The sequence below is a fragment of the Pipistrellus kuhlii genome, unplaced genomic scaffold, assembly GCF_014108245.1.
Source record: "Pipistrellus kuhlii isolate mPipKuh1 unplaced genomic scaffold, mPipKuh1.p scaffold_m20_p_2, whole genome shotgun sequence".
NCBI lineage: Eukaryota > Metazoa > Chordata > Mammalia > Chiroptera > Vespertilionidae > Pipistrellus > Pipistrellus kuhlii.
The window spans coordinates 6,064,853-6,082,081 of NW_023425515.1; the positions used below are offsets into that span (position 1 = coordinate 6,064,853).

The 17,229-nt window shown below is 59.5% G+C and overlaps 1 protein-coding gene across 2 annotated transcripts; it reads right to left on the reverse strand.

Annotated features, from left to right (window-relative positions):
* Window positions 1–2,002: 2,002 nt before the first annotated feature.
* FTCD (formimidoyltransferase cyclodeaminase) lies at window positions 2,003–15,212 on the reverse strand. Of its 2 annotated transcripts, XM_036448229.2 has the most exons (14): window positions 15,062–15,212; window positions 14,058–14,241; window positions 12,800–12,928; window positions 11,770–11,858; window positions 11,455–11,634; window positions 10,239–10,376; window positions 10,018–10,149; window positions 6,550–6,611; window positions 6,037–6,166; window positions 5,763–5,924; window positions 5,149–5,192; window positions 4,826–4,964; window positions 3,483–3,578; window positions 2,003–2,291 (listed from the first exon to the last, which is right to left on the reverse strand). In XM_036448229.2, the coding sequence occupies exons 1-14, from the start codon at window positions 15,113–15,115 to the stop codon at window positions 2,205–2,207; spliced, it is 1,626 nt and encodes a 541-aa protein (XP_036304122.1). In that variant the 5' UTR covers window positions 15,116–15,212; the 3' UTR covers window positions 2,003–2,204. The 2 variants fall into 2 exon arrangements, with proteins under 2 accessions (XP_036304122.1, XP_045441273.1); XM_045585317.1 differs by lacking the exons at window positions 10,018–10,149; window positions 10,239–10,376.
* Between the last annotated feature and the right edge of the window lie 2,017 nt (window positions 15,213–17,229).

The window sequence follows — 17,229 nt, forward strand, 5'->3', positions numbered from 1 at the left end:
GAGAAACCTGCAGCCGCTCAGAGCCCACCACACACTCATGCCTGTGGACTTCCTGGCCGAAGGGTGGTGGGAGCACAGGCCCCGCCCTCCGTGTGTCTGCAGTTCTGCCCAGCAGACCCTGCCAGGGTCCCCTCCGTAGGGAAAAGACGTCCTCTTCTGACACTGGCCCCAGCCTTTGGCCTCTGTCGTTGTGGAAGGGATGTAAACACCCATGAGTGGGTGGCTGGGCCCCGGGAGGGCGCAGGCCAGCTCTGAGCCCCACGGAGTGAGGCCATGCTGGTGTCCGCGGAGTTCTACACTGGAGCTCCGACCTCCCAGACTCGCAGGTGTCTTCAAACTACGGCCCGCGGGCCACATGCGGCCCGCAGAGGAGTCTGATCCGGCCCGCCAGGTTTTTTGGGCAGTGAGCGCAGCCGAGGTGTTACAGTAGGAATTAGTAGTTCATATAGTCCGGCCCTCCAGCTCTCTGAGGGACCGTGATCTGGCCCCCACTTTAAAAAGTTTGAGGACCCCTGTCCCAGAGGGCCAGGGCACCAAGCCTAAGGTGACCAGACGTCCCGTTTTTGGCAGGACAGTCCCAAATTTTAACAATTTGTCCCGCGTCCCGCGATGTTTTAACAATCCAGATTTTTGGAAAGAAAATCCTCCTGGAACCCCAATCACCTGGCCGCATCCCCCCCAGCCTTTGGGACTTTTTTAAAAAGCAGCGGGACACAGGACAAATTGTTAAAAATCGAGATGTCCCGCCAAAAGCGGGACGTCTGGTCACCTTAGCCAAGCCCCTCTTGGGGCTGTACTCTGAGCCCCATGCCTCCATCCCTTATCCCCTCAGGGACCCTCAGACACATCTCCTGCCATATGGGATGTTTGAGTTAGGACTCTGTGATGGTTTTATACAGGAGCCTTCACTTCATACACACCCTCAGACTCTCTACATACACATGTGTCAAACACAAGGCCCTCGGGCCAAATCCGTCCCGCCAGGCCTTGCAATGTGGCCCGCACCGCGCTGTCATCACTGCACTCCGCTGCGTTTCCATCACAATGACAGTTTATGACTGTTCAGTAAACCATTCGGCCCACGATTTAGGCTGGATTTTAGATTTTGGCCCCTTCTCTGATTGAGTTCGACACCCCTACAATGTCCTGGTTTGGGGCTGGGTAACACAACCTCCCTCGGCAGCAAGCTGGCCCTCACTCGCTCACTGCTGGCGGGGCATCTTCTCTGGCATCCCCAGCCCCAGGGCCGATGCTACAGGCCCCCTGCACTAACTGTCCTCCTCCACCCGCAGCCCCTCCCTCCGGCCCCATTGTCAGCTCGGCGCAGGGGACATCTCATCTAACCTAGGACTCGGCTTTGGCCTGGGTCTTGTCTGTTGCCCCTAGTCCCAGGGGAATCTCTATTACACCCCCTCCCTGGGTCTGGCTGCCCAGGCCCTACAGGGGACACAGTAAAATGCAGACAGGCTTGCGGGTGGGGAAGCTGCCCTCCTGGGACCCCGATCACCTGGCCGCAACCCCCCAGCCTCCCTGTGAGAGAGTCAGTACCTGGCACCTTGTCTTCCTGGGACCCTGGGCCCAACGCTTCTCCCCCTCCTGGCCAGGACACAGGAAACTCGGTCATCACAGCCTCCTCCCGGGAACTCTGACACACCTGCTTTTCCTCATCCTCACCGCCCTGAGTGCCACCCAGCCACCCCGCCCTGCAGCGCCTGCCCACCGCTCCCCTATCTGGAGTGATGCGATTGGAGGGAAGTTACTCCTCCATGGGGCCGGTGCCCCAGGCACAATCCCAGGGCCGCTTGGCCGGTGCCCTGCACCAGCCCCGGGAGCTCTGAGTGACCAGTGACCGGGCTCAGGCCCCGTCACACCTCCCCCTGGAGCTGGCGTGTCCCTCGTGCTCCCCGTTTACTCCCATCTCCCCAGCTCACTCATCACCAGTCCCCATCCCTGCCCACTCAGTTCAGCCCTTCCCCCAAAACCCCAAACACATGACACAGGCAAGGGTGTGCTGTGCCTTTACTACAGGCCACAGGTGACAGTGGGTGGCACCGCCAACCTCAGGCTCCACCCCCCAGGCCACCCTCTGGGCCTCATGAGGACCGTCCCCAGAGGCCATCCTGTGTTGTTAGGCAAGCTGGACCCTATTGGAAAGGAGAGGAGGCGCTGGGGATGCTGAGTCCAGGGAGGGTCCCTCCCGGCCGTCACTCCTGCCGCTCCTCCAGGCGATCCAGCACCAGTGCGGCCTGAGTCTTGGCTTCCTGCAGGAGGCTGGAGATGCGCTGGCGGGTCTGAAAGACAAGGGCCAGGTCAGCACCTTGCAACGTTGCCCATCCCTACTGGCCCAGGCCCTCCCTGCCCCCTCCCTGGGCCACTCTGGCCCAAGCTCCTTGGCCTCTCCGCTCAGGTGCCTGGGATCCTGGGCTTCCTCACAGACCTCCTGGTAGAGGTGGGAGGGATCTGTCTGTCCTGAGACTTGGGGACAGCCAGGCCCCAGGGCCGCCTCCTTCCTGGTCTTGCCACATTAGCCGTGACTGCCCAGGGCAGGGCTGTGTCCCGAAGGCCCAGAGGGGCAGTGTTCATGCGGTCAGTCCTTTAACGCAATGCCCTCGTGGTGGGCAGTGCCTCCCCTGAGGATGGCCAGCCTCAGCCTGGCTGGACCAGCCAGAGAGGGACAGGGCCTGGCCCCTGAAAAGGCCACAGTGCCCCCTCTCCCCCATTCTCAGCTGTGAAATCGCTTTTTAACAATTATCACAAAATCACAGAGAGAAATCACATAGCTCAGGTGGTTGGGGCTGGGGCTGGAGCTGGGGCTGGGGCTGGGGCTGGGGCTGGGGCTGGAGCTGGGGCTGGGGTTGGGGCTGGGGCAGGAGAATAGGGGGCTAAAGGATATGGGGTTTTTTATGGAGTGACAAGAATGTTCCAGGACTAGATAAAAAGTGGTGATTACCAACACTTGTAAGTGACTAAAGCCCTGAATTGCATATTTTAAAGTGGTAAATTGTATGTTCTGTAAATTTTACTGCAAGAACATAACAATGAAAGTATCGTGAACGCTGAAGCTAAGGTAATTACGTGGATGGGCAACTGGCCTCGGAGGCCCCATGTGGCTGGTGCCCAGGGTCTGGTCTGGCCAGTCTAGAGTACCCCAGCCCCGGGTGGCCCCACTGGCAGGTATGCATAGTGGGCAGGCTCAGGGTGGCTGGGCCACAGCTCCGTCAAGGGTACATGGGCCCCCATCCCTGCAGCTTTCCAGTCCCCTGACAGGACTGGCCCAGGTCCTTCCTTAGGTGATGGAAAAGGAAGTGCCACCCGAGAGAGGACAGCAGCTGTCCTCCAGCCAGGCCCCTCCCCCTGGGGGAGGCTGAGCACACTTCCCTGAGGGCCCGCTGCCAGAGGCTCTGGCCGTGTCGGCAAACCACAGCCCTGCGGGCCCCCTGCAGGCCCCTCTGTGGGCCTGGCCCCAAGCACCTGCTGCTCACCTGGTCCTTGAACTTGTCGTCGTTGATATCCTTCAGGTTGATGAGCACGTTGAAATACGCACCGAACATGCCCATCTCCAGGGCCTTGGCAGCCACCTGCAAGGTCACAGGGACAGGGCTGGTGGCGGGACTCTCCCTGTCCACCCTCAGCAAGAGCCCCAAGGCCTGGGTTGGGCAGCAGCATCTGGGATGCCAGCAAGTGCCTGCCCCTCGGAGCCCTCCCAGTCATCAATGATGATGGCAAACTGATCACCAAGCATCCCCCAGAGGCAGCAGCTGGGCAGCCCGTCCCAGGAGGCCTGCCCTCATCCCACAGTGGGAAGGGGGCTCCAGCCTTGTTCATCCAGAAGACAGAGGCAGCCACCACAGCCGGACTCTCCACCTTCGGACTTAGACATGGAGCCCAGCACAGCAGCCTCGGGGCGGGCTAGACCCTCTCCTGGGTCACCGTTGTGGAGTGATCGTGAGTAGAGCGAGCACGGTGGCCTTGGGAAGAGCATGGTTCTCCCTGAACGGACCCTGCGCCATCCGGTGTGCAGAGGCTCCCCCTCAGATGACCTTGAACGTGTCCAACAGGCCAGGCCCGCATCACGGCCTCGGTGCTCCCTGACCTCACGGGCACTGAGTGCTACATGTGCACAGGCCTGTACGGAGCTGGCTATCGTGGGGCTCTTAACGAGTTCCGACATGTTAGATGCTCACAGGGTCCCCCTGGACAAGGAGATGCTGGAGCACAGCAGGAGCACAGGAACAGTAGGCACCACAGCCCGTGTGTCCAGGCAGCTTCCGTCCTTGACCGCTCAGACTCGGCCGCCTTCCCAGGGAAGGAGGGGCCCTTCTCTGCGGCCTCTGAACTCGGGGGTGTCTCTCTTATAAAGACCCCATAAACTGTGGGGTCAGAATTCCAGGGCCAGCAATCACAGTCCGGAACCCTCCACACACAGGGCTCGCGATGTGTGCGCACCTGTGAGCTGTCCTGAGTGTTTTCTAGAGCTGGAGGCCAGGAGGAGGGAGAGGGGGAGACCCAGAGAGGGAGGTGGAGGAGGAGGAGGAGGAGGAGGAGGAGGAGGAGGAGGAGGAGAAGGAGGAGGAGGAGGAGGCATCAGGAGGGTCAGGCATGGGCTCTGGAGACTCGTTTGAGCTCCTCTTATCTGCCCTGCAGCCCTGAACAAGATCCTGAATGTTCCATCTTCAAAGGAAATCACCACACCAGCCCTGCTGGCTGACGCTGGCCAAGACCACCTGGTACATGCTCCTGTCCAGGCCACGGTGTTTAGCAAACACCATGAAGGGCTGTGATCGCCCTCCACATGGCTGCACCCCATCAGCGGGAGGCCATGTACCTGCAGGTCCGACCGGCAGGCCAAGTTCACGCACAGGGCCAGCTCCCGCAGCGCCGGCCACAGCGAGGCCACGGTCTCCGCCAGCTCCAGGGGCACCGTCACCGCCTGTCTCAGCCCCTTCTGCAGGGCGGCTGCTCGCCTGAAACCAAGGGGGTGATGGAAGCCCAGGTCACGCAGGAACCCCACCCGGGACCCCACCCCAACAGCAGCACGCAGACAGAGCCAGGGTGAGGACACCAGGAAAGCCACTCTTTCATCACCGGCACATGCGCAGAGGGGAGGCTGATTGGAAATGAGTCCCCCGCGGGCCGCGTCGCCCCCACCTGTCCTTCTCCTCCGGGGTGCTCCGAGGCAGCTTCATCGCTTCCTGCCGGGACAAAGCACAGAGACACATGGGTGAGGGGCAGCCATGCCCGGGCCCCTCGGGAGCCTGGGCTGGGCAAGGGCAGCCTTGAGGCGGCGCCCACGTCACCATCAGGGTTGGCATATCCACGTAGCACAGGCTTCCGTGGGGGTTGCTGGTGTTGGGCCCCCACAAAGGAAGGCGGACTGGCTCAGGGATCCCACAGCGGGCACTAAGGGACTGGAGAGGAAGGGCTGGCAGTGGCCTCAAGCACTAGAGGGGTCCCGTGAGGTCTCCGCGCCCCAGCCCTCCCATAGCACCTGGCCTGCAGTCCATGGTTCAACAGTACGACCCCCAAAATCTAGACATAACGGTTCAAACTGTGTCCCCACCGAAGGCACCCGTGCTCTGGGTGGTCACGCTGGCTCTGTCGCTCCCCACAATGTGCTCTTGCTCCTTTGACCCTGGTTTGTGTGCCCCTCGACTGTGGGCACTGCCATGGCCAGGCCCTGCCCTCCCGCAGGATTTCGGGACCCACGCGAGGGCACACAGCTTTTCCTCCTGCGGATCCCCGCTTTCCCGCCGGGCACTCACCAGGCAGGCGGTGAAGGCCTGGGCGTCCGCGTCCACCAGCCCCGCCAGCCGGGCCGAGGCCGCATGGAAGGGCGGGATCAGGCGCCGCATGGTGGCGTCCAGGTGCTCGAACTGGCGCCGCCCGTAAGTCATCAGGCCGGCCATGCAGGCCAGCGAGGCCCCCTGCGGAGGGGCCAGCTGAGGGCCTGGGACCCCTGTCACCACCCTGTCCTTGTCCACAGCCCTCTCCGCCCCTGTCCCTACCCCACCCAGCCCCTGCTCCTCCCCAGCTCACCATGGCGGCACTGGCCGCGGCCACAGAGCCGCCCCCGGGGGTCGCCGAGCGGGCGCCCACCTCCCGGACAAAGGCCTGCAGGGACTTGTCCATCAAGCTCTGCCCAGGCCCGCTGTCGGGGACCAGGTACCTGCGGGAGCCAGAGGGACAGAGGGACAGGGATGGGGCCCTGGGTCACAGCTACAGACTGGGAAGGAAGGCCCGGCTCAGACCACAGTCCCTAACTCCAGCCCGCCCCCCTGGCCCAGCCTCACGGCAGGAGAAAGGGGATACAGCCCCGGTTTGCAGAGCAGCCGCAGCCTGGGAAGGGCTGTGACCACCCTCGAGTCCCCCCCGAGGACAGAGCAGAACCTTGTTGGGGCCTCACTGCATTCCCCAACCAGCCCAAGCCTGCTTCCGGCTCGGGCACCCTGGTGTTTGCTGATGAATAAGTGATCAAGCAGAAGGCTCTGGAAGGATGGAGGCTGGGCCAGCAGGATGGGGGGCCAACAGAGGGACTGGGGGGCTGCTCACTCGATGATCCGCTCCTTAGGATTGAAGGGGGACAAGGAGTCCAGGCCCAGCCTGTTCACCACCTGGAAAGGAAGCGGCTGGTGACCGACAGCCACCCAGCCCACCCCCGTGCATAAGGAAGGCCACCGAAGGGCCACCCCCCGCAGCGCACGGCAGCAGGTCCCCCCTGACCCAGCCCGGGTGTGGGGAGGGTGGGAGGGTGGGAGGGCGCAGCCGGCCTCGCTGTCGCCCATAAGGAGCCCTGTCACCGCTGGCTCCCGTCCGAGCTGAGCCCACCTGGGAGAGCACCTCGCCCGGAGCAGGCACCGCATCCGTCCGTACACACTTCCTGACACATCCACCCCCGTGTCACTCCACAGAGAAACCGAGGCCCAGAATGGGAAGCTGCCCACCTGGTCCCTCAGCTGCTGGCCTCGCTCTGAACCACACGGGCCTCCCCTCGTGTCCCTCAGATGCCCCCCCGCCCCCCCCTCCCGAGTGCAAGAGCTCCTTGCTGAAGGGCCAGCCACACTGCCTCTCCCGACAAGGTCCTGTCTCCTCGGGTGTAGACCACTCACTAGTTCTTAAGCCCAGGAGCTGCCCGATTCGCCGAAACACAAGACATGTTATGTGAGGAGAAGTGCAGTTTGCCTAAACTCAAAATTAAGTTGGAACCATCTGCATTTAAGATTAGCATTCTTCCCGTCAAATAAACATCCAAAACATTTTATGGTGCCTTATGCCAGCGACACCAGCCCGGCTCCTTCTGAGCCGGAGTGGCTGATCCTTGCACAAAAAACAGAAGGTGGCAAGTGCTGCGGAGGGGACAAGTCACCAGGGCCCAGAGGGGGGGAGGAGGGGGCTGTCCCCAAGAACATGGGGATCGGACAGGCGGAGAGACCTCTGGAGAGTTTGCTTGTCGCATCCACATGACGCAAAGTGGGACAGCCGCAGAGCGAGGGACAGAGCTTGTCCGCTGAATGTAGACACCCGGCTACGCTGGCAGGGAGCAAAGGAACCCATTCGAGGCCAGAAGTGACCGGGAAGGGGAAGCAGAAAGGCCTGCTCCCTCTGAGGCTGGACCCTGGGGATATCTGAGCACCTCTGCACCCCCCCTGAGCCTTCGTGAGTGGGGGTCAGACTGCAGTCCCCTGAAAGGAGACATCCCCAAGAATGAACTAGAAAATTAAGTTTCTGAAGGGCATAACCCAGCCAACAGACAAGAAAGGAGACTGGTGGGAAAGGAGAGGTGCTTGCTGACCTCACTTTCTTATAGAACTACTAGAGGCCCAACGCACGAAATTTGTGCAGGGTAGGGTCCCCAGGCCTGGGCTGGTGATCAGGGCTGATCTGTGGGGTGACCAGCGAGGTGATCAGGGGAGCCCCTGCTGGCATCCACCTTGGCTGGACTGGGGCCTGCAGGCAGGGGGCAGCTCTTGCATTGGGTGTCTGCCCCCTGGTGGTCAGTGCACATCATAGCAACCAGTGATTCCTCTGTTCAGTCATTTTGCATATTAGGCTTTTATTATATAGGAAGGTTAATTACCCATGGATGCTTAACATATGTAACATATGTGGATTTGAGCACAGAAGGCCTATGTGATATATTTGACTATGTAAAAATAACAACACGGCCATTTAAACCTGGAGCAGAGAAGACTGCTCGCACAGTGCGTTAATTTTCTTATCTTTCTTCACCAAGTCAGCAGGCATTGTTTAATATTGATAAAGTGCTGAAAGATTAAATATATTATTAAACTTAAAACTTGAACCACTGAGAACTAACAAAAGAATTCAGCAAAGTAATTGAATACCAAGTCAACACACCACAGTCAGCTGCATCACTATACACAATGAGCAATCGGAAAAAGAAATTGTAAAAGCAATTTTGTTGAAAATCGCATCAAAAAGAATAAAATACTTGGGGATTAATTAACCAAGAAGGTGAAAGGTTATACAATGAAAACTACAAAACACTGCTGGAAGGATTTAAAGAAGACGTGCACCAATGCAAACACATCCCAGAGTCGTGGTTGGAAGGCATTGTGGATGGCAATGCCGCCCAGAGCGACTACAGATTCAACAAAATCATCAAAATCCCAATGACACTTAAACCGGTTTGGCTCAGTGGATAGAGCGTCAGCCTGCTTACTGAAGGGTCCCAGTTCAATTCTGATCAAGGAAATGTACCTTAGTTATGGGCACGTCCCCTGTAAGGAATGTGCAGGAGGCAGCTGGTCGATGTTTCTAGCTCTCTATCCCTCTCCCTTCCTCTCTGTAAAAAATCAATAAAATATATTTTTTAAAATCCCGATGACATTGTTTGCAAGTACAGAAAACCCTTCCTGGAAGGTGGTAACTGGCTGCACAATATCATGTGTGCATTTACTGTCACTGAATTGTACACTTAAAAATGGTTATGATGAGGCCGAAACCGGTTTGGCTCAATGGATAGAGCGTCGGCCTGAAGACTAAAGGTCCCTGGTTCGATTCCAGTCAAGGGCATGTACCTTGGTTGTGGGCACATCCCCAGTGGAGGGTGTGCAGGAGGCAGCTAATCGATGATTCTCTCTCATTGATGTTTCTGACTATCCCTCTCTCTTCCTCTCTGTAAAAAATCAATAAAATAAAATTTAAAAATCTAAAAAAAAAATGGTCATGATGGCAAATGTTATGTTCTGTGTATTTTACCCTAAATTTAAAAGGGGGGGGGGGGAATTAAGCACCAAATGACCCTCCTAAAAAATACTGTAACTCTAAAAAAATAAAATCAGAAAATAGAGCAAGAAGAAGAAATGTATTTAGCTTCTCATTTTCATAAAAAGTGGTTGATAAAAATCAATAAATTTGAAAATTTTTATGCAATTTAAAAAAGGGGGGGGACAATAGAAAAGGTAAATAAATTAAGTTAGAACAGTAATTACCAGAATACCTAGAAACTAGACTAACTTGCATGTACAGGAACCAGAAGGAACCACACGCACACAGCCCGACACGCCTGAAAGCAGGCACACCTGCTGAACTGGCAGATACTCAGAGATAACTTCCACCTCCGAACAAAAGCTGCCAGAGAAATCCAGTCATTGCTCGATGTAAGAAACGTGCTCAGAGTGGAAGGAACCCAGGTGGGCGGAGCCATAAGGAACAAATGGAAGGAACCATATAAATCTGTGGGCCCAGGTGCCGGAGCCTCGCTCCCACATCTGGTAGTGTGAGCAGGCAGGAGGTGCCTCCAGATCAGACAGCAGAGGGAAGGGAGGGAGGCCAGAGGACAGTCCTCCCGCCAGATTTTTTACGGGACAGAACACATTTAAGGCCACAAAGAAAACCCCAAGAGTGACCCCAAAAGGAAAATCTTATGATCTCACCTTCTAAGCACAGACGATAAAACAAAGGAGGAGGAATGAGTCCTGGCCCCAGGCACAGGGCTGCAGCACCCAGACCTGCTCCCGGGAACCTCACCCCGCCCCCCTCAGGGGCGCAGCCCACCAGCCTGATCCGGTGCTCCTCCTCCAGGATGAAGAGGTTCTCCTTCTCGCAGTAGAAGGCCGCGGCGTCCAGGAGGGTCTTCAGGGGCACCAGCCCCACCAGCTGCGAGCCCACCACCGGGAGGCTCAGCTCCTGCGGAGGCCCAGCAGCGTCAGCCCCCGGGCTGGGCTTGAGGACCCCCAGGAGGGTGGGGAGGGAGGGAGGGGTGCCACCCTGCCCACCTGGGCTTCTCTGCAGGTCTCCTCATAGACTGTGTGCAGCGCCGTGACCTCGAAGTCCAGGAGGTTGGTGGACACCTGAGCCAGGTTCTTCTCATCCAGGTACCAGCCAATGGCCTGGACCTTTTTCAGACGTCCTGGCTGCGAAGGAAGAGCCTTTCCCAGCCCAGGCCCTGGCCAGCCCCTCCTGGTTCCTGGTGAGAGCCCCTTGCCCCTGCTCCCCCGGGGAAGAGGCGGGAGAGGAGGCGGGCGGGTGCTTTGGCCCACCGTGGCCCGCAGAGGGGTGGTGCTCCCAGATGGCCACGTGCACATGGCCCCCTCCTCCCTCTCCCTCGCTCTCATCAGAGCCAGCAGGAAGGGACTGCCCCACAGGGAAACGGAGGCCCCGTAGGGCCAGGCTCCAGGATGCTCACCCCCACGGGCAGCAGACTCAGACGAGGCCCTGCCCATTAGCCCACACTCTACCCGCACTATGTCCTGGGGGCCAGCCCAGGGCCACCCCCACCCAGCTCCAAACTCCTGTGTTTGGTCCCTTCCTTCCACTGCACCCCTCACCCCAGAGCCCGGCTCTCAGCCCCTCATCCTTGGGGTGACTCAACCCATCTGAAGAGGGACCTCTGATCTCTGACCTCTGACTTCTGACGTCAGCCAGAGCAGAAAGAAAGATTTGGGGTTCTCCTACATTTGTGTTGTGCTTACACAACGGTAGCGTCTGCAGGCTGGGGATCTGGGGTCTCTGGAGATGGGGGGCTGGCAGGTGGGCAGAGCATTGCCCTCCACCTCCTTCACATGGTATGTCCACCTGTGTCCAACCAGGACTTTCTACAACAGTGATACTCGATCTGGGTGACAGCTACTGTGAGTACCCGGGGTGCCTGGGAGGGTCTGGGAACATCTGGGGGAACCTGAGAGTCCCTGGGTAACTGGGGCTCAGGAAGCAGCCGTGTTCCTTTCAGGGTACTGGTAGGCATGCTGCCATATTGTAACCAAGGGGACCACCTGCCTGCTTCCATGGAAAACGTCCTTTAAGGCAAGTGATCCCCCAATTCGGACACTGGAATCCCACCCTGACTCTTCTCACGTGGCATGGGCACTGGGGCAGGGCTGGCACAGGTCTGCCCCACGGGGCCACACCGCCTCTGACCCGCGCCCTGGGCCACTGGAGACCCGCGGGACACGCCCAGCACACGGGAGGGCAGGCCGGCCTGGCCGCTCTCACCTGGTCCTGCCCGCGGCCCTGCTCCCGGAGGTTGAGGGCGATGCGGTGCGCCTGCTCCTTGGTGCTGAGCAGGTTGATGTTGAAGGCGATGAGGAACTTGCGGGCCCCTGTGACGGTGGCCCCCCAGCTGGGGGTGAAGGTGCTGGGGCCAAAGTCAGGTGCCCACTCTGCCTGCTTGAGCTGTAGGGAGACTCACCCTTGGGGGCTGCACCCCAAGGAAGGGGTGCCCCGCTCGGGCTGGGGAAGGGGAAAGGAAAAGGGTGCACACTCCTGGGGCTCACCCCAAACCCACCCGCCGTCGAGGGAATACGACACCTTCTCAGGCAGGGCCTCGTACTCGCCCGCCCGGATGGCCGGCAGGGTCCGGCGACTGGCCACCCGCGCCGCCTCGCCGTACAGGTACACTGCAGGGGGGCCTGGCCGGTCAGCCCTGGCGGCTGGGCAGTCCAGCCCCCCATTCCCAGAGGAGAACCGAAACACCACTCCCGCCAGCCTCAGCCTGGAGGACAGACCTCCTTCAGCCCCTGTCTCACTCGGGGTGGCCACTGATGGACACTCAGTGTGGGCCAGTTCCGCTCCTCCGCCCCCCGGGGCAAGGCAGTGCCCCTCCCTCGCTGTTCCCCCTGGACAGACGCCCCTGAAAAAGCCACCGGCCGACCAGGAGAGCTGGGGCACGCTACTGGGAAAACGTCCACATTTCTTCCTAAAACGTATTTTCACTGCACCATCGATACGGCCACACATTAAGGAGACTCACCACAAGCTTCCCAACACCCAACACCCACACATGCACAGGGGCAGCTGCTGTGGCAGAGTAGGTGGGTCGGGGCACATGTATGCTACTCCCCACATCTGCACCGGGTGGAACGTGTGCCCCCGTGCTCATGTGTCCTGCCCACCATGCACTTTGCTTCTAACTTGTCCCCATGTGTGCCAGGTCATTCTCTTGAGGTGGTCAGTCCCCCAAGCAAAATGACTCCCTAGGGCTGCCCACTAGTCTGACTAAGTCACATGACCAAGTGGCTGCCCAGGCCCGGTTCCCACTGCCTCAATATCTGAGAGCCCAGGGCCTCCCTGGGCTGGGGCTTCCATTGCATTTATCTCCTCATGCAAGAAAGGGGAATGTTCGCTCAGTTTGCTGGTGGCCGTTTTTCAGGTGTTTGTTTTTTTTTTTTTAATTAATAATCTGCGTGTTTAAGGGGTCATGTGTGCATTTATAGGAGAACCAAAGAACAAGCGTTTATGGTGAAGGGTGCTGGTGGGAACTGAACGAGAGAATGGGCTGGCTGAGGAAACCCCTGAGATCAGGGCGCCCCTCCTCGGCAAAGGGGGTGGGGGCACTCACCTGGCACGCCCAGCTCCTCTGCCAGCCGCTGGCCAAAGGCCTGGGCACAGAGCACACACTCATCCATGCCAACGCCCCTCACTGGGATGAAGGGGCACACATCCAGGGCTCCCATCCGAGGGTGCTCCCCTGCAGAGAGACGGGGGCCGAGGCCCAGGAGGCCCGGCTGTGGGCGCGGACAAGGGCTCGGTGGGTTCCCCAAAACCTACCCCTCAGGCCCCATCTGCCCCACCATCCACACACTGAGCCGTTCGCGCCAACCGCGGGGAGGCTGGGGGAGGCAGGCCCCAGGACCTGGGCCTCTGGGTTGTGCGAAAACTTCAGAACGGGGCCGGGCTGCCATCCCAGACGGGCTGCCTGGCACGCTTTACTCCTCAGACTTTGGAATGTTAGGACGGGGCAGAACAACGTGTGGACTGGGCCTAGAGCAACACGGTGTCCCAAAGAACTATTTGCAAAGATAACAGGAAAGCCGCTATTACGACAACCCGGCTGAAAATCTCTTAAAGGCACGCTTCAGACTCAGCGTCACCGTGTTATCTGCAGGACAGCACCATCTTCCTTTCACTGATGGAGTTGTCCCCGCCCCTCTTCCTAAGTGCCCATTGCCTTTGTCTCCCAATCCGAACACTATTTAGGCTTCTGCCTGAATCAGTGTATCCCAAAAGCTATTCTTTGATCTCCAATAAATGCCTGTTGCCTCTCGCTTTGCCCTTTTACGTTTAGGTGAACAGAGTCAACCCCTCTCTCTCCTAAAAACCACAAAGAAAAACATGCGAGAGCTTCGAAGCTGTGCTCTCCGAGGGTCTTGGCCAGGCTGGAAGGCCCTCCTGGCCCCACGCTGGCCTCCAGCCCTCCCTCCCGGGCAGCTGTGAGTCCATGCTGAGGGTCCTGCTGCCAGCCAGCAGCCCCCCAAAGATAGCGACCCCCTCCCGTCCCCAGCGCTTCTCCCCTTCCCCAGTCAACTCCTTGATCGGACCTGGCTGGTCTCCCTGCTGTGAGTGGTCAGAGACCTTTGGCCTTGCCTGCCACCTGACGTGTTTGGCTTTGCAGGCTGTTGACAGGTCGGTTTCCAGCAGGGCCCTGCCTTCACCTCGCCCTCCCTCCCCACCCCCGGGCCTCACTGCCGGTCACCCTGAAATGTGGACGGGGTCGCCACGCACCTCCGCCTGGCATGGCGGGTTCCCTGGGCCCCAGACCCCTCGGGGGCCATGGGGGCCCCCCCATTCCATGCCCGGTGGGCGGGAACAGCCCTCACCTTTGTGCTTGCTCATGTCAATGAGCCGGAAGGCGGCCCGGGCGGCGTTGAGGGCCCCCTCCACCACGTCCTCGGGCCGCCCCACGAAGGTGTAGACGGTGCGGTTGGTGGAGGGGCCGGCATCCACGTCCAGCAGCACGCAGCCGGGGGTCTGCGCCACGGCTTGGGCGATGGCGTCGATCACCTGTGTTATCACAGGTGTGGGGCGAGAGCCCGGCCCACACCTCGGTTTCCCCAAGTGGAAGAGGGGCGACGGGAGCTTCAGGGGCGCCTGCGCCTCTCCTGTTCCCCACCCAACCCAAGGTGCACCCGGCAAGCTGCCCTGAGCGTCTGGGAATTCCCCGGCGAGCAGGAGCCTGGCCATCGCCATTGGCCCTGCAGGAGAAACTGAGGCAGGAAGCAGCACCGGGCAGAGGAGGCGACCCACAGGCCAAGGTCACGGAAAGTCGGGGTCCCAGCCCCTCCACGAGGCGTCCAGTGGGAGCAGCTGCATCGGGGCAGGGGCACAAAAGGCCCAGAGCCTTCTGAGGTGACAGAAGTGCCCCGTGCTTAGAAGCAGGGACTCGGGGGCCCAGACTGCTCTGTGGCCCTCGGCAGCCTGCCCCACCTCTCCGTGCCTCAGTTTCCTCGAAGGTGATGTGAGGGTAACAGTGCTCCCCTGATACGCTGTGGGGAGGGGGGGACAGGGGAACCATGGCAGAGACCCTCACACAGCCTGTGGGTCGGGGTTGGGGCCCCATTTTCACGAGAGGCCACGTGATTTGTTCAGACCTGGGTCAGGACACCTGCCTGACCACCCCCCTGCCCCATCCCCCTGCCCCACCCCCTGCCTCACCCCCCTGTTCCAGGTCAGTCACTTCGGAGGTTCCCTTACTTACGGGGCACACATGTCGCTGTGGGTGATGGGAGGTGTCCCCTTTGAGAGAAGACACTCCCAACCCCACCCCAAGCGGACCCCTTGCTCCTTGCCCCACGCCCCTTGCGCTGCCCCCCTGACACCTCACCTCCTGGTTGTTCCCCTCTGAGAAGTTGGGGACACATTCCACCAGGCGAGACATGGTCTGGGCTATAGTCCTCGATCGAGACGCTCTACTCACAGACAGGAGGGAAGGACGGACAGGCCTCTCCAGTGCCCGGCAGGCTTTTATACACCCCCACCCCCACCCCCACCCGGGCTGCTGATTAACCATCCGTGATGGTGAGGAGAGGGGGCAGGCTGGTCCCTGTACAAACACCAAGCAAGCAGTCCAGAGAGGGGCAGAACCAGGATCCCAAGAGGCTGAGATCCCAGGCAGAGGAGGAGGAGGAGGAGGAGGAGGAGGAGGAGGAGGAGGAGGAGGAGGAGGAGGAGGAGGAGGAGGAGGAGGAGGGATCACTCTGGCAGGGTGGGCGCCCCTGATAGAAGCTCCTGTGGCCAGACCCTCATGGGGAGAAGTCCTCACCAGACCCCTAGGTCAGCTGGGACTCCACTCCTATCGTGGCCCGTGGCCCTCTGGTGGCCATCGTGTGAACTGCTTCATGACCCTCCAGGTGACCCTCTGGGTCTCCGTTCATGTGAACACCAAGCTTCAGGGCATCCAAGGGCCAAGAAGGGCCCTGTGAGGCCTCAGCACTGCCCGGCTCTGGGCAGAGGCCAGCTCGGCCCCGTCAGGCAGGGGGAGAGTAAGTGTGTGCTGGCGTGTGGATGCCCCGGTGGGCGGGTAGGCCGGGCGAGATCCCGGCCGTGGTCACTGCTCCCCGAGCCTGGGGAACCCCACAAAGGGGCAATGTGCCCCTGGGCAGCAGCATGAGATCCTACACTCAGAGGGCTGTGCTCAGGTCAAGCTGTCTTGAAGTTTTAGATTATCTTTTTTTTTTTTTAATATCTTTATTGATTTCAGAGAGGGAGAGAGAGAAACATCAATGATGAGAGAGAATTACTGATCAGCTGCATCCTGCACATCCCACACTGGGGATCAAGCCCACAACCTGGGCATGTGCCCTAATCGGGAATTGAACCTGGTTCATAGGTCAATGCTCAACCACTGAGCCACACTAGCCGGGCTAGATGATCTTTAATTAGGAAGGGGATTTCATTCTGCAAAGGCCCACCAGTCAGGTGGCCACTCTGACAACATGTGGGCACTGCACAGGTCCCCCCTTTGTCATTCTCCTGGGCACAGGTACCCCACACAGCTGTTAGGGTGGTCAGCATCTGAGACTACTTCACCCCTCAGCAGTCACGGTGGGGCCAAGGCGAGGAGGTGCCCAGATCTTCAGATCCCCAGCTGTTCCATTCACAGGAACTCGGAGGAAGAGGGGCCCCACCACCCTGGACAGGCAGGCAACCTCAGAGACTCAGAGGCTGGGGACCAGCTGGGTCCTCTCTCCAATCTTGGCTCCCCTGGGCGAATGCAGGTGACCGTGGGTGACAGCCATACCACCTCCAGGTCCCACAGAGGGGCTGTGGCAGCCTTGGCAGCACCTGGCAAATGCCACAGGCCCAGCTGGAGCTGCTCTCCAAACCCGCCCTGATGCCTCCAGCCTGGGAGCACCCAGAAGTGCCCACCAGCACCCCCCCAAGAGGCGAGGGGCCCTCAGCCAGAGGTCGGTGTCCAGGGCTGGAAGGGATGGTCTGTTATAGAATGGTTGTGACCCTAAATTCACACGTCGAAGCCCTAACCCTTAATGTGGCTGTATTTGGGGGGAGAGGGGATCTTTCCAGAGGTAACTGGGTGAAAGTGAGGTCACTGATTTAAGGTGACCAGATCGTCCCGCTTTTGGCGGGACAGTCCCGATTTCCAACAATTTTTCCTGCGTCCCCCAACGTTTTTAAAAAGTCACCGTATTTTGAAAGATTGGAAAGATTCTTTCCAAAAATCGGGACTTTTTAAAAATGCCGCAGGACGTGGGAGAAATGGTTGGAAATCCGGACTGTCCCGCCCAAAGCGGGACCATCTGGTCACCTTACATTGAACAAGACCGGTGTCCCCATAGAGGAGGAGATTAGGCACAGACACACAGAGGGGCAGCCATGTGAGGACACAAGACACAACGGTGTGTACATGCCAAGGACAGAGGCCTCGGGAGCCAGCAGCCCGGTGGCACCTGTGGACTGGGGGACAGTGATGTCTGTTGTCTCAGCACCCGTTCTGTGCTGCAGCCTGAACTGACCAACAAATGGGCCTAAGGT

What these genes read in the sequence shown, in the direction of transcription:
- FTCD (XM_036448229.2), bottom strand. Translation starts at nt 15,115, where the DNA reads ATGTCTCGCCTGGTGGAATGTGTCCCCAACTTCTCAGAGGGGAACAAC. An exon ending in CCTAAGGAGCGGATCATCGA is followed by an intron (nt 6,167 to 6,549) that starts GTGAGCAGCCCC and finishes TGGCTCCCGCAG; the next exon opens with GTACCTGGTCCCCGACAGCG. An exon ending in ACGACAAGTTCAAGGACCAG is followed by an intron (nt 2,292 to 3,482) that starts GTGAGCAGCAGG and finishes CTTGTCTTTCAG; the next exon opens with ACCCGCCAGCGCATCTCCAG.